Source organism: Mchenga conophoros, linkage group LG7, assembly GCF_057382185.1.
Source record: "Mchenga conophoros isolate Kocher_MC1m ecotype Shallow Benthic linkage group LG7, M_conophoros_male_GT1.1, whole genome shotgun sequence".
NCBI lineage: Eukaryota > Metazoa > Chordata > Actinopteri > Cichliformes > Cichlidae > Mchenga > Mchenga conophoros.
Window position 1 is genome coordinate 55,081,419 of NC_140532.1, and position 17,007 is coordinate 55,098,425.

The 17,007-nt window shown below is 41.3% G+C and overlaps 2 protein-coding genes across 2 annotated transcripts; both read right to left on the bottom strand.

Annotated features, from left to right (window-relative positions):
- Positions 1-1,878: 1,878 nt before the first annotated feature.
- LOC146571182 (proteinase-activated receptor 1-like) lies at positions 1,879-5,997 on the bottom strand. The gene is made up of 2 exons (XM_085281270.1): positions 5,885-5,997; positions 1,879-4,590 (listed from the first exon to the last, which is right to left on the bottom strand). The coding sequence occupies exons 1-2, from the start codon at positions 5,949-5,951 to the stop codon at positions 3,446-3,448; spliced, it is 1,212 nt and encodes a 403-aa protein (XP_085137396.1). The 5' UTR covers positions 5,952-5,997; the 3' UTR covers positions 1,879-3,445.
- Positions 5,998-8,157: 2,160 nt separating this feature from the next.
- Positions 8,158-9,404, bottom strand: LOC146571183 (general transcription factor II-I repeat domain-containing protein 2-like). Its single transcript, XM_085279596.1, has 2 exons — positions 9,066-9,404; positions 8,158-8,970 (listed from the first exon to the last, which is right to left on the bottom strand). The coding sequence occupies exons 1-2, from the start codon at positions 9,402-9,404 to the stop codon at positions 8,158-8,160; spliced, it is 1,152 nt and encodes a 383-aa protein (XP_085135722.1).
- Positions 9,405-17,007: the final 7,603 nt, after the last annotated feature.

Below are 17,007 nucleotides of genomic sequence, written 5' to 3' on the forward strand. Positions count from 1 at the left end.
ACAGTCCAGAATGCCGCTGCACACATTCTAACTAAAACTAGGAAGTTTGCTCACATCACTCCCGTCCTTGCTGATCTGCACTGGTTGCCTGTGAAATTTCGTATTCAATTTAAAATTCTGTTGTTTACTTTTAAAATTACTAATAACACAGGGCCAAGTTATCTTAAGGAACTCTTAAATTCATATCTTCCTACGAGGGCCTTAAGATCTTCCTCACAGTCATTGTTGGTTCAGCCCAGATCTCGCTTGAAGTCTAGAGGTGATCGAGCGTTCGCTCTAGCTGCACCTGAGCTGTGGAACAGTCTCCCGATTGGCATCCGGGCGTCTGATTCTATTCAATCTTTTAAATCACGGCTTAAAACATATCTGTTTGAACTTGCTTTTTCTACCAGTTAAATTCTCGCCTTGCTTCTAGTGTGTTGTTCTAATGTTCTAATGTGTCTGGTTGTTTTGCGTTGTCCTGTGCTGTCAATGTTTTCCATCACTGTGTTTGATGGTTCAGCTTTACAGCTTTACTCTGCTATAGCTCTGTGCTATAGTTTATTCTTATTAGTGTTTTTTTTTACCTGTGAACATAATCTCACACTTATATGACTCTGACGTTATAGTCTTAATTATTTTATTATTTTATTGTTGCGTTGCCTATGTCCTCTATCACTGTGTATGATGGTACAGTTCTCTTTGCTACAGCTGTGTGCTATTGACTGTTCCTATTAGTGGTTTTTACCTGTGAACATAATCCCACACCTATATGATTCTGATGTTTTAGTGTAAATCATTTTATTGTTTTATTGTTTCATGTAAAGCACTTTGGCATGCCCCTGGCTTTTAATGTGCTCTATAAATAAAGATTGTTGTTGTTGTTGTGTGTCTAGTAGAGTAGTTGTGCCTGCAGCAGACACTCCACAGGGAGTGTCTGCTGCAGGCACAAACATTCTCTACCTACACCACTGAACCTAGGTGTTCACATGACTTGACTGGACACACCCTCTTGACCCAGTGGAGGTAGCCAGTTATAGGGGAATGGTGGTCAAACTGTCATCCCTGCTGGAGAACACCTCCCACCCCCAGACAGATCACCCGGACAGCACTGAGCAGTTCCTTCAGTGACAGGTTGCTGCACTGAGCAGTGAATGTACAGATGTGAAAACACACCACATATGCACAGACTGTGGTCTGTACATATCTTAGTGTGCAGTACACAATACCTGCAGCTAATAACAGCCAACCACTGCATTGTGACACGATCTGTTTTCCTGCTACTAGTAAACCGTATCATTTTATCATATACACAAAAACACATTTAATGTTTATGTACATATATTTAAATTATATTTCTTCTACCCTGTATAGTGTATATTTTCTTCTATTTTTGCAATATATTATTGTTGTTAGGTAAGTTGCATCTATTTATTCCTGTCTACTTTGCTGTTGTAACAACTTCCCCATGTCTTGGGCTAATGAAGGCTATCTTCTATCTCATCTTGTCCCTGATAAATTAGTATCACTGGGTTTGATACTGTTGACTGAGCCAGATGAGTTATTTTGAGGCATAACACTGGGGTGTCTTTTCATTTTTATCTGACACGTTTTAGCCTGAAACATTGATCATAATGCTAAAAATCATCCACGGGGAACTGAAACAACAACACTGGGTAAAAAATAACTGTTAAAATATATATCCACAATTCTAAAAGAAAATATAAAAATTATGACCCACTGTAAAATTTAAATAGTATTAGAATTAAATCATTTGCAAATCTCATAAACCCATAGTTTATTCACATTGAACAGATATCAAATGTTTAAAATGAGAAAACGTATCTTTGTAAGAAAAAAAAAGTCATGTTGAGTTTGACAATAATTCAATTTAATTTTATTTATATATCAGTTTTATATTTTCTTTTTTGGCTTCCTTAAAGCCAACTGAAATGTCTGCTAACAGTTCCAGCCTTGAAGAACACACCCTAAACCTACCTGTTTGTACCTGCTGTTTCAGGCTTCCTGCCTGGCCTGGTCCCAGGTTACTTTGGAACACTGTTAATCTAGTGAAAACAACTCTACTCTAAATAAACAAACATACAACCTAAATTCAACATGCACTCTAAAGAGCATTCCAGGAAGTCTTTAGCGAGCATGATTGTTCTAAACTGAAAATCCTGTGTGTGAAGAGAAATAGGTTATGATGCACACAACAGTGGGGATTACAAATCCCAGAGATCCCACAATCAGGAAGCAGACTGGTACAGTTTTTTTTATTAGCGGGCTTGGTGAAGTCATGTGCACAGGCGAGTTTAGATCCATATAGTATCATCCTTAAAAAGAAGTATAGAGATATACAGAGAAAGCAGATGTCAGAGCAATTCCTAATATTTTACTTCCTGATTACAAGGGGTCACGACAGCAGGTAACCCCACATGTGGCGACTAAATTTAAAATTTAAATTTAAAAAACAAAACAAACTTCTGATTAGAAACGGTTTATTATGAATAGTACAGATCCCACATATTTATCTGATCAACCTAAATGGTGGCACTTTAATATTACTGCATTAATATTACTGCAGTTGATGATGATAACCCTTTATTTCAGACATATAAAAGTTCAACCAAAGACATGCAAACATGAAACACATAAAGGTTGAGGGAAACTTAAATACAGGGGAAGAAGACACAAGGGGAATCTAATAAAGAAATGAACTTGGCTAACTTAATGAACTTAAACATAAACATCAAAATAAACTAAAACTTAAACGCTGGGTCAACAGACCCAGGAATGTGACATTCTGTTGATTTACCTTATCCATCATTACCTCCACTTCCCCTCAGCACTGGCATACGCTTGACACAAAGAAAAAAAAAGAAAGGAAAATCGATGTATAAATGTAGATATAATGATAAATATAATTCAGATCAAAATCAGCAAATGGAACTATGAGGGAGGATGTTTGAGGCTTATTTTTTATATGCAGTGGAAAAATCTTGTTTATTTTTACGATATGTCCTAGATTTGGATCAGTTTTTAACATATACCAGTTCAAAGGTTTTTTACTTAATCTGCACTAACTGGTCTAGATAATTAAAAATAAATATTCACATCTTAAAAGATACAAGTAGAATTTATTGAACACATAAAAACACATCTCACCCGGGTAAGCCTGACTGCTCCTGAACCATCATGAGTTCTCCTATTGAGGATTGGTGTCAGTGTCCCTTTTGGCATCTGTGACTGATCATGTGTGTCTATGAAACAAAGATTTAAAGCTGTTTCTGTTGAGATAGCCGTGGAAGGTATTCAGTTCATTCTGATCATGAAGAATGATATGCCCAGAACTCTAAACGCTCCTGCTAGCTACGTGCTCATGTTCACAGCTTCTGAAATTTCATGACAAATCACTGATGTTATTTTATAACTTTAACAGCTAAGAGTCATTTAAAATATCAGCTCAGAGGAGTAGTATTTTCTTATTTTGGCTTCTGAGGCTTGATTGAAAAGAACCCCCTCTGGTGGAGATGTTTTTTCCAGACCTCCTGAATCTCCATGAAGAAGTTGCTGACTGAGTGATATCTCTGCGCTGTGTAATGCTCTTACACTTGACCATGTTGGATAGTCGTTTCTGGCACTGGGAGGATCCAAAGTAGTAGAGCAGGGGATCCAGGAGGCAGTTCAGACTTCCCAAACACAGAAACACCAGATAGAGTGCGTAAGAGCCATCAGGTGCCTTCTGGCTCTTCTCGGTGTTAAACTGCAGGTAGTGTGCAAGCAGCAGACAGTTTGTGGGCATGAAACACAGTAAAAATATCACCAGCACAGTCAATGTCATCACCATTGCTCTTCTTCTCCTCTGTGATGTTCCTGGAACATCATGTTGGACTCTGCTCAATGACCAGATTATCTGAGCGTAGGACACCACTGTGATGAGCAGAGGCAGGAAGAAGAGGACACAGCAGATGGTGAGGAAGTATGTCTTTAACCAGGCGATCTTATCTGTAGAGTGGACATCATGGCAGGTGGTGATGTTCAACTCACTGACGTAAAATGTCTGGTGGATGGTAAAAAGGGGAATCGAGCCAGCGAAGGATAGCATCCACATGATTATGCAGGCTATGACTGCAGCCTGTGGGCTCCTCCAAGTAAGAGATGCTATAGGGTAAGCTACAGCAAGCAGACGGTCCACACTGATGCAAGCTATGAGAAGAACAGAACAATACATGTTCCAGTAAAAGGCAGCAGTGACCACGCTGCACATCGACGGGCCAAATTTCCAGTTGTTGCCTTCAAAGTGGTAGGAGATCTTGAAGGGGAGCATCAGTGCAAAGAGCAGATCAGCTAAGGCCAGGTTCACCATATAGATTGCAGCTGGCTTCTTGGGACGGATCCCCCAAGCAAAGACAATCACGGCACAGAAGTTAATTGGCACACTGATGGAGCAGACCAGCGTGTAGAAGAAAGGTAAAAGGATGATGGACACAGTGCCAGTTAGAAACTTCAGTGCCTCTTCTGAAAGTCCAAAAGATGTTTTATTTGATGAATTATGTGGTGAATTATTATTAACAAAAATAAAACCTGCTCCAGATGCTCCATGCGCTCCTGTTTTAAAAACAAAATAGACTTGTCAGTGAATTCTAAAAAACAGAAATCAAAGGTTATTTGCTGGATATAAAACTATGATGGTAACATTTTCTTAGAGTTTACAAATCAGAAACAGACGCAGTTTTAAATCTGTTTGTCCGCTGAATTTACTTTTTAAACAAAAGAATTAAAACACATCCAAAGTCTTCTCTTGTCTAGTTTTGCCCTAAAACTTGCACAAAGCTCAGCGACTGGGATGGTTTGCCAATTAAAGGTCTCTCATCTCAGTTGCAAGCAACTGCAACCAACAAATAAAGCTTATCCATCCATCCATCCATCCATCCAAAATAACATTGATGAGGCTAGTCTTCGGATGCTGCTGTTTGGTCACAACAACTCAGTCTGACCTTTACGTGTGCACAAATTTGACAGACCCAAGAACATTATCTCAAATATATTTTAAAAGGAAATGCATATCACAGTTTCAATTTCTGAACATGGTGAATATAATCTGATGTAAAATTTGTGTATACCTTTCAACACTAATGTTCCTCTTCAGATGTGCAAGCTGCCAGTGCCATAGCCATCAGTGCAAGACTATACATGCAGGCTTTTGAACTAAGGGCTGATAACATGCCTGATGTTTGCTTTCCTTTTTAGTCTGTACCAAGGTCATTATAGTTAACTAAAGCTAAACTAAAACTAAACATGGATGTGAAAAAAAAAGCATTTTAAATAATTACGATGAAATAAAAACTACAAATTTGAACAATTATGTGAAGTTGGAAACTAAAATAAAACTAAAACTAAGGTAAAATATGGATGAAACATCTTTGCTTTCTGACATATGCCCTCCATCCAATAATTATAATTTAAAAAACTATAACAAACACCGAAAGCCATTCAAAATGAACTAAAACTTAACATAAAAAATTGAAACTAAAACAAAAATAATCCCCCTCTCGACACTAACTGACACTAAACAAAACGGGAAATCTTTAAAAAAATCATTAGAAAATATAAAAATATAACTCTTGTCTGGAGAATGCAGTATTTTGTTTTTTTTAAAAAAGATTTTGAAAGCTTGAATCGTCTCACCACAAAACAGTTTTGTCCATTTTAAAATCTAACATTGTTCTTGAAATAGTACACTTTTTTATGTCAGGATTTCTATTGAAAATTATTGCATTCACCAAAACATTTTTTGAATTAGTCTTGTATTTGTTCTAACACAGATAACAATAAGTAATTTATTTGGATTTTATGAGTAGAGACCAACCAATTCAAGACATCACAGTATTTTCAAACTTACCTGAAGTGTTCGCGGCAGAAATACAGCAGAAACAAAACAGAAGTAACAACAACTGTGTTAAAGCCATGTTTGCTTCTCTCTTTCTTTCCTTTTTGGCATCCTTTAATTCAACAGTGTCTTAAATGTCTGTTTTAGAGAACAAGAAGAACAAGAACATGCCCTTAATGTACTTGTTTGTACTTGCTGGCTTTCTGCCTGGCATGATTCCAGGTTTCCTTGGAACTCTTACACAGGGAAAGGAAAATTCCTGGATGTTGGATAAATTGCTTCTCAGTTCTACATGGGGTGGCAAAATATCCTTAGGCAATATACTAACCCCAAGTTGCCTTCCGATGCATTCATTGGAGAAAAACACGTTTTTTTGAGTCAATTTTTACAACATTTACAACAATATTTGTAACTTTTTATATTAAAATCTAAATGTTACGTCTAAATAGAGCTGGGCGATAGAACGATAACGATATGTATTGCGAAATAACTTTTTCTCGATAGAAAAATTTAACTATTGCGATAGGCCTCACCGCTCTTGTTCTCTTAAAAAAAAAGAATAAAAAGAACAGCCAATCCAAATTAAGTAGTGCAGAGCCGAACCAATCACAGCCGCAGCGGCACGTCACGTGACTTGTTACATACAGCACAAGTGCCAAGCCGCACATGTGTATTTGTTTTGGGAAGCAGCCCGCCGCCGTGCCGCCCGGGTAATGGAGGAAATGAGTGTGCCGATTAGAGAAAAATCAACCGAGAGTGTGACCGAAGGTTACCGAAGAGAAAACAGATGATGGCTCCAATGCCGGAGAGATTGTTGAACGGAAGAGCCATAGAAGTTCCGTAGTGTGAAGGTATTTCTGCTATTTCAAGTCAAACAGAGTAGCGCGCACTGTAAATTGTGCCGAAAGCAAGTCTGGAAATACAATAAAGCGGTGCATGCTCAATCTCTGACTGGAAGCGCTAATTCGTCATTCGGCTTTTGTCAGACTAAAGTAACTGTTAAAACTGTTTGAAAAGCTAAGCTATACAACAAGGAGAGATTGAAAATTTCCTTTGAGTTCTCAGTTTATTTGATATTGACAAAAGTTAGTCAATTTTGTCTGTTCTTCTGTAAAACAAGCTAAGATTTATTTTTAGAATTAATATTTTGTTTCTAAGTGGAATTGACAATTTAGTAGTCTGTTTTGTTTGTTCTATTTTGAAACGCTTTAGCGGCTGCCTTTTGTGTAGTTTGCAATATTTGCCATTATTTATCTGAAAAAGTCTCATGTTCCTTAAGTACATCTACCCTGTTGAACTTATTATGGGAAATAAATATTTAAATAAAAACAAGCTGCTGATTATTTCACATTTTACTTGTGAGCAACGGCACATTTAAATCTTACAAATATAGTTATTTGGCTTATATCGTGATATATATCGTTATCGCCTGAAATGAAAAAAAAAAACATATCGTGATATGAAAAAATCTTATATCGCCCAGCTCTACGTCTAAATGTTTAGCTAATATGCACATTTATCCTGCTGGTCAGAGGAAATACCAAAATAAAAGCTTTGTGAAAACTGTGCCTGTAGTGGCGAGGATGTGTGACTGTGGTCCCCTAACGGTTACTTCTAACCGCCATATGTTGCTTCAGTTATTTCCTACGAGCATTTCTGGTAACTTAACTGAAAACATTAGAAGAGCCATTTTGGTGGTCTTTCAGCAGTAGTGCAATTTTAGTGGATGCAGTCTCCACAATCACCAAAGCACTTGGTGAGTTTATTGCAGGGGTGGGCAAACTTTTTGATTCGTGGGCCACATTGAGTTCTAACATTTGACAAAGGGGCCGGAACAGGAGTAGATAGATGGCATGCTTTGAAAACATCACCTCATTGGGGGAAAAATACACATCTTGGGATATGGAGAAAACATGTGCTTTAATTTCCAATGAAAATGAAGAAAAGCATTACAATAAAATCTCTGACTTCGAAATGAGCCTTTAAACACTGAAAATCAAATAAATGAACATTTTATTTTAAAGCACTGAAAGTTCTGTTATCCTTCAGGATATCACATCACTCTCCTCCTAACTCTTTTTTTTTTTTTTTTTTTTCAAAAACGGTAGGAGATGCAGATGTACTTGTCCTGTTCCTTTTATTCAATTTGTTTCCCCGGTGCCAAAAGTCAACAACGACCAGTGCAAGGACGAAACAGTTGCAGCAAGTCAGTCTGTGAAGCGTTATATTTGATCTGCGCGCACTGTTCATTTTAACAACGTGCGCATCACGGAGAGACACACATTTTAATGGGAACAGTGTTGTTGGTCTCCTTTTTTAACCAGCGCATCAAAGTCTGGAGTTAGTTTTGTTGTGGCGATTCTCAGGATTGATCTGAGGTGTAGGTCTGTTAACTTGGATCTGTGGCTGGCTTTGTTGATGTTCATGACGCTGAATGTCTGTTCACACACGAAGGTAGAGCCGAACAAAGCCAACATCATCTGCGCTTTTCGCCTTAGATTTGGAAACGCGGCATCATTGAGTGAAGCATAGAAGTCATTTAGTTTCAGAGAGCTGAATTTCCCTTTTAAGGCAGGGTCGGACTGAAGGTCGATGAGTTCGAGCTGAAGCTCCTCTGGAGCTGTTTCGGGGTCTTGTGACAGAGGAAAGGCCACCAATTGAAGTGACTTGTCAATTTTATCGAAATCCAAAAACCGACGGCAGAATTCTCTGTGCAGTGCATCCAGTGACTCACTGTATTTCTTTACTTTTGCTCCGGCCTCTTTCAGCGTGGCTAGTGTAGGAAAATGAGTGAATGACTTGTTCAAAATCTGCCTGGAGAATAAAGCCAGCTTTAATTTGAAGGCTTTCACGTTTGTGTGCATGTCATGCACAAACTGGTCCTTCCCCTGCAGTTTCACATTGAGCTCATTCAAGTGTGAAAATACATCCGTAGCAAACGCGAAGTCACACATCCAGCTCTTGTTGCTCAGCTCAGGAAATTCATCAGTCTTCCCCTGCCGCTCCAAAAACACGCCAATCTCCTCTTTGAGCTCCCACACTCGTTGAAACACTTTGCCCAAACTGAACCAGCGGACACGGGAGTGATAAAGCAGGTCCTGGTGATCCAGGAACGCAATGAAGGAAGTCCCCGTGCGCGTATGAAGTTGACAAGTTTCACCACAGGATTCACAACATGATTCAGCTGTAACACCGATTTACATAGAGATTCCTGGTGGAGGATGCAGTCGAGGAAAATCACATCCTGGTCAGGGTTTTCATCTTTCACTTTATTCTGGATTCTCCTCAGCAGGCCAACGTTTTTTCCCGTTAAATTTGGAGATCCATCTGTGGTGACGTTAACAAGCTTACTCCAGGGAAGCTTCATGTTTTCGATGGCAGCAGACACTCGTTCAAACAAGTCCTCACCCCGTGTTTGTCCTTTCAGAGACTCCATTGTCAAAAACTCCTCCGTTATTTCAAAGGTTTTGTTGATTTCTCGGATAAAAATGAGGAGCTGAGCAGTGTCTTTGACATCATTGCTTTCATCCATTAAAATAAAATATGTCTTAAATTAAAATAAGTAAACTGTCATGTTTATTGCTGCCAAAAAAAAAGTTAAACACATTTGGACAGTGAAGGAATGTCAGGATTCTTGCTCAGAAAAAGGAGCTGATCAACATGCTCTGAAGTCAGAGCATGTTCCAGTCCACGAAAAAATTATTTGTAACAAAATATCGATTTCTGCTGTCCCTGTATCAATACATTATTAGCAAACAAAATATCACGATACTACACAGTATCGATTTTTTCCCCCACCCCTATGAAATAGTCAATAATTTAAAAAAGTAGAATATAACCGACAGGGGCATGTGATAGGATGTGGTACTGCAAAAGAACAAGAGCAAAGTAAAGAAAGAAAAACCTATTGTGTTTAGTTTTGATAAATTAAAATTAAAATGTATCATTACACTCAGAGGATCAATATGAAATCATAAAATATGCAACTTCTGTATGAAGCACATGACTGATAACTGTTCTGTCCTGAGCTTTTTGTTTCCTATAGCACCCGCTTGACCATAACACCACGCCTAAGGAGGGTAATTGCAAATATTCGAGGGAGGAATATCACCAAAAGTGGGAAAGGTAAGCCCTGATGGGGGTGATAACACCATGAATTTCACTTATGGTCAAATTCTTAAAATTCGACACCAAACATAAAATTTCTCCAAAATTTAGAGACAGAGTGGAGCTCATCTAGATTTGGAGGGTTTGAATCTATAATATTTTGAAATAACACTCAATATAATGTTGACCATGTTGATTATGTTTATACTAGTGTGCAAAGGTTGGCTAATCTGACCAGGGAATGCAATAAACAGGAGTGTCGGAAAAGTTGGTGTTAAAGCCACCTCTGACAGTCCAGACTAGGATGGCGTTGGACATCCTCGGATGGGAACAGGGTTGGTGTGACCAAGGTGTGGTTTGGCTGGTTGTATGTATATTTCAAAATAATACAGCTACCAGTTACCAGGGCATGGAAGAATGACAGACATTATTAAATGAGAAGGAATTTTCTGGGATTGAAGATCCTCTGGGTAAGTGTTTGACCAAAGCATGCATAAAATAAAAGCTATCATTTTATTATTGATTGGTAGTAGATTGATAATTGGCCACATTCAAAGCTGTATTGACTTGTTGTGGATGCAGTCTACGTCATGTTTAAGAACTCTAATTAACAGATTGAAAACAGCGACATTAAGGGAAGAATATGCAGTGCCGCACAATCAGATGCCAGTGACGGTTGGGCTCAGTGATGAATCAGGTGAGCTGGATTAATGGCTGAATCAAGACATAAATTCCCCTGCTGTGGGCAATAAGGGAAAAACAGTGGGTAAAAAGGGAGTTACAAATGTGAAGTTCATATTAACACACAGGTTTTGTTTCTAGGCAGTTCTGCGGACGCAGGCTCTGGGCGGAGCCAGATCTAATATGATAATTAAATTGATTTCATTCCCTAACACAGGATGACAAGACTGGAGCAACGATACTTGAGAGAAGAATTTCTGATTTTTATATTATGATAGGATGTCACTAACCTTTTCTTTTAATTTTCTCCGATGAATTGACACATGGGAGTGTGTCAAAAAGGGGGGAAGTTGAGTTTTAACATCAAACAATGGTTTTATGAACATTTTTATGACTTTAGTTGTGTTTTTACTAATTTAAGTATGGTAAAACTTCAGCTTATAATGATCCAAAAGTTCCCAGACATTTTTAGAGAACCAATGAGAAGCATATAGCATTATTTTCATGTTTAAGCATTAATGATTGAAATAAACTGAATAGCGTTTAGAAGATAAAATGCCTGTGTTCATGAGAAGCTGAGTATCATACTGGAGAGGAAACTGTGGGACGGCAGGCTGAATGAAACACATGATTTTTGTGAAAAAGGTGGCAAATGTTAGAATTAAAAATGGTTAATTTGTTTTTGATTTCTTTTACTAAACTAAGTGGTTATCATTAATTTCAAGGTTCAAGGTTCAAGGTTCTTTATTTGTCACATGCATAGTTATACAAGTATAACACACAGTGAAATGTAGCCTGACACGCTCCTCGACATGTGCAAAAATGGGGGGGGGGGGGGGGGGGGGGGGGGGGTGTAGAGGAAGAACATTTTATATATATATATATATATATATATATATATATATGAGAGGAAGAACATTATATATATATATATATAATGTTCTTCCTCTCATATATATATATATATATATATATATATATACATATAGTATATACACTGGGTGAATGTGCAGTAGTAGCAGCAAGCAGGTGAATTCTGTACATTAATGTGAATAGACATCTGAGTATTTTACAAGATAGACAATATAAACATATTTAAAATTAAAGGAATTGAAATGTACATTGTGCCTTGGTTTAGAGTGTCTGGAAGAGAGTCCTGTCTCAGTCAATTATAGATGATGTGAGAGGGCGGGTGTGTGTGTTTAGGGCACGGATGGCTTGGGGATAGAAGCTCCTCTTGAGTCTCTCTGTCCTTGCCCGGAAGATGCGGAACCTTCTACCAGATTGCAGAAGTTGGAACAGTTTGTTTCCTGGATGGGACGGGTCCTTCAGTATCTGCGCTGCTCTAGTCCGGCATCTCCTGGTGTAGGTGTCCTGAAGCAGGGGGAGAGCAATCCTGCAGCAGCGTTCTGCTGTACGGATCACTCTCTGGAGAGCTTTTTGGTCCTTCACACAGCTGTTCCCGAACCACGATGTCATGTTCTGTGTGAGGATGCTCTCCACAGCGCCTGTATAGAAAATCCTGAGGATCTTTGGAGAGACCCTGAACTTCCTCAGTTGTCGTAGGTGATACAGGCGCTGCCTAGCCTTTTTGGTCTGGACCTGAATGTGGGCAGCCCATGTCAGGTCTGAGGAGATGTGGACACCAAGATACTTGAAGGACTGCACCCTCTCCACTGGAGCTCCATTGATGATAATGGGCTTGTAGTCTCTGTGCTGACCCCTTCTGAAGTCCACCACCAGCTCCTTGGTCTTGCTGACGTTCAGCTGGAGGTGGTTGTCCTGGCACCACGATGCCAGATTCTTCACTTCATCCATGTAGGCCGCCTCATCGTTGTTGGAGATGGCACCCAACACCACTGTGTCGTCAGCAAACTTCACAATGGTGTTGGAGCCATGGGTGGCCACACAGTCTGAAGTGTAGAGGGAGTAGAGCAGTGGCGAGAGGACACATCCCTGAGGTGCTCCTGTGTTGATGGTGATGCTGTTGGAGAAGCACCTGCCCACCCTCACCACCTGAGTTCTGCCAGTGAGGAAGTCCAACACCCATGCACACAGACGGCTGTTAAGTCCCAGATCCCTCAGCTTTGTGAACAGTCTGCAGGGCACTATTGTGTTAAACGCTGAACTGTAATCAACAAACAGCATTCGCACATAGTTACCCTGTTTCTTGTCCACGTGGCTGAGAGTGGTGTGTAGGACGTGGGCGATGGCATCCTCTGTGGATCTGTTGGATCTGTAGGCGAACTGCAGCGGATCTGTGGTGTCTGGGATGGAGGAGGAGATGATGTTCTTCAGCAGCCTCTCAAACACCTTCATTACTACCGAGGTCAGTGCAACTGGCCGGTAATCGTTCAGGGATGAGGGTTTGCTGTTCTTGGGCACAGGGATGATGGTGGATCTTTTGAAGCATGTGGGGACCACAGACTTCGCCAGGGACTCGTTGTAGATGTAAGTGAACACACCTGCTAGCTGGTCAGCACAGCAGCGCAGCAGACGGCCGGTGATGCCGTCTGGCCCCGCCGCTTTCCTTGTGTTCACTCTCCTCAGTGCCGCTCGGACGTCATGCTCCGCGATGCTGGTCACCGGTCTCTCGCTGATGACGTCACTGTCCTCGGTAGTCAGGCGGTAGATAGCATTAGCCGCCTGGCTAACCTCGAAACGGGCGTAGAACCGATTCAGCTCGTTGGTGAATGCAGAGTCAGCGTTGATCAGCGCAGTGTCCCTGGCTTTGTAGTCCGTAATGGTGCGTAGTCCGTGCCACATACTCCGTGTGTCGCCCTGGTGGAAGCGGGACTCCACACGTTCCCGGTACCGGCGTTTGGCATCTCTCACCGCGCGCCGCACGCCGTATGAGGCCGCTTTGTAGGCGCTCATATCGCCAGTGGCGAGACCCGCGTTGTAGGAGGCGGTCCTGGCGTTTACTGCAGTGCGGATCGATCTGTCCATCCACGGTTTCTGGTTTGGGAATGTGGTGACTCTCGCAGTGGGGATAATCTCCTCCGCTAGCATATTGACGAAGCATACTGCTACTTCCGTAAACTCGTTGATGTCGACTGCGCATGCTCTGAACATGTCCCAGTCTACGTCGTTGAGTGCGTCCTGTAGCGTAGCTTCTGATTGGGCAGTCCACCGTTTTACTTCCCTCTTGGTCACGTCTTCCCTCCGTATGCTTTGTTTATACTGGGGAATGAGGAAGATGGCGTTGTGGTCAGACTTCCCAAAAGCCGGGTGTGAGCATTTGACAGAGTTAACTGGAAATTTCTATTTGCAACTTTACACAAATTTGGTTTTGGATCCTCTTTCATAAACTGGTTAAAAATATTATATAACTCCCCAACAGCTTGTGTCAGAACAAATGACCAGACATCCTCCAGCTTCTGTCTCTTGAGGGGCACCAGGCAGGGATGCCCACTCTCCCCTTCACTGTTTGCAATTTTTATTGAACCACTAGCAGCAGCAATTAGACAGAATTCAGTAATTAAGGGCATGAAATGCAAGAACGTGGAACATAAAATCAGCCTTTATGCGGATGATGTGTTACTCTTTCTCCAAAATTCACAAACCAATATCTCTGGGGTGATTGAATTGATAAACTCTTTTGCAAGAATATCAGATTACTCAATTAACTGGTCAAAATCTACAGTCCTACCGATTAATTGCTCCTTCCATAATTCCTCTTCTACACCACTGCAATCGGGAAATATAAAATATTTAGGTATTAATGTTTCTCCCAAGCTTGCAGATCTAACTAAATTAAACCATATCCCACTTTTAAAGAAGGTAGAAGATGATCTGGCTAGGTGGAAATGTCTACCCATATCACTCATGGGAAGGGTTGCCGTTATAAAAATGATGGTCTTACCAAAAATAAATTATTTATTCTCCGCCACAAGATTGGTTCAGATCTCTAGATTCATGTATGTCCAAATTCCTTTGGAAAAATAAACCCCCACGTATAAGCTTAAAAACACTACAAAAGACCAAGGATAGAGGAGGATTAGCACTACCTAACTTTCAGCACTACTTCTTAGCCAACAGGCTTCAGTTTATCTCAGGATGGCTAAAACATACCCTCTTAGATGAACCTTGGGTAGATGTAGAACAAGCACTTTGCAATAATCTAGAGATCTCAGACCTACCATTTATCAGCTCAAACATCCAACGACATGAATGGTTTAAAAGCATCAACATCAGCTCTTCTCTGACAGCATGATGGGAGTTTCTAAAATTGATCCCATGCAAATGTACACCTATCTGGAACAACCCTGACATATTACAAAACAATAATATGATAAACTTTTCAGATTGGAGTGGTAAAGGAATCAAATATTTAGAACATATACTAGAAGGAACAGAATTTATTTCATTTGACGGACTAGTTACACAATATGGGATCAACAAGAAAAGATTTTTAGAATATCAACAAATTAAATCCATAGTAAAAAATAAATTTAAACCGGGTCAAGTTGAACTGCAAACACCACCAAGTGTGGTTCAATTTCTTACTCTTAAAACCCCCAAATTACTATCCAAAATATACAGAATGCTTTCTAAAACAGATGAATCAATATCACTTCCTATTGCAAAATGGGAAGCGGATTTATCAGCGGTCATGTCCGGTTAGGGGCTCTGTTGGCTCTCAGGTGACTGTTTCCTCGTGGCTGCGTGCAGCGGGGCTAGGGGAGGGTCTGTGCTGATGGACGTGGGTTACTGACCTGGTAGCCTGGCTGCCCGGGATGGGCGTGAGGTTCTGGGGGCGCTCCGTCTCTGGGCTGGGGCCCTGGCCGGGCCTCGGGGGCTTGGGTCCTGGTTGGTGTGTTGCCGGGGTTGTGGGCGGGTGGGTGCATGGGGGCCCATCCCTGGCGCAGGGTGCCGCCGATGCGTCGAGCCACCTGGGGGGCTCTTCAACTGGTGGGGGAGATTGTCACATCTTGCAGGAGCTTTCCTCTCTTCAGGAACTCCCTCTGCAGGAAGGGGAGATACAGGAGAGGTGGAGGAAGATCTCAGCCTGGGTGTCTAATGTCTTATGTAGTCTGGAAGATGAGTGGATGATGGGGTGGGTGCAGTTTTCTCTGTGGTGGGGTTGGGTGGACTGTCCCGGGCTTTGTGGGGCCGGGAGGCGCTGCTGCACTGGGCCCCGGTCTGGATGGGCCTGGGCCCCCTTTCCCTGACGGATTGCGGAGTATGGGGTGCCTACTGGGGTCAGTGGGGGAGCTGGCCCCAGGGAGGGGTCACTTGCCCCTCCCTTCCTTCCCTCCCCATCTCCAGCTGCCTCCCTCTTCCCGCTCCACCACAACCACCCACACATGCAGGGCCTTGGAGTAGGGGTATGTCACCAGGGTGCAGAGGAGGCTACCCCCCGCCTCTGTCCCCTTCTGGCTGCCCCTGCCTCAATTTTATCCCACAACTTAGACATTCACATTACTCACACTCTCATTACACATACATATGCCATGATGCCATGATTCTAGCCTACGTCACAGCGTCATGTGCGCCTTTTACATCCAACACAAAAACTGCAGTCGTGGTGCTTTCGATTGTACTCAGAACTCGGAAATTCTGCCTTCTGAATAGGAAGATGTAGGTAACACCAGACTGCAGATGAGCTGCATACATGGCTGGACTGGGACAGAAAATTGGCCCGGACATTTTGACTAGAGACTGGCCGCCATTATAGCAAAAATCATAAAGCCTTTGAATGAAAATAAACACTGTTGTGACAGTGATGTTCACTGTTTTGATGGTATATATGCATCAATCTATCAATTGTTTGTTGTAAGATTCAGATAATTATTTTTTAAAAGCTAGACATTTTAAATGAGAATAAGAAAGTATTTCTTTGTGCCCCCCTTTCCCTGTTAATGCCCTACCTGCCCCCTGGCAACACTTTGCTAGATCCGCACCTGCACAGTTACCAGCTGTCAGCTACATGAAAAAAGGATCCTGGGGTTATTTGTCTCTCAGAAACAGTTCATAACTTCCCTTCAACTCATTCATGTCACCTAAAAGGTAAACCTGTTTCTCCATCACCTGCTCAGCTCTGATGATCCAGTAAGGACATCTCCTGGTTTCATCTTCATGTTTCCCTCTCACCAGATATCCAAACCATATCATGACCAGCAGCTTTTTTGCAGCTGTGGCTCCAGCAAACATCAGCTGATACTAGAAATTAATGTTAAATAAATTCTAACAATAGCTGATCAAGCTTAAACGTGCTGCTGTTGTTTAACGCGACATCAGCTGGTTTCCTCTTTCTGGCGCAAAGTGGGCGATAAACAAACAAGAGAGCCGATCAGCTGATCATTGATCAGTTTCAGGATTGAAGTAGAAACGGGAGAGGGAGG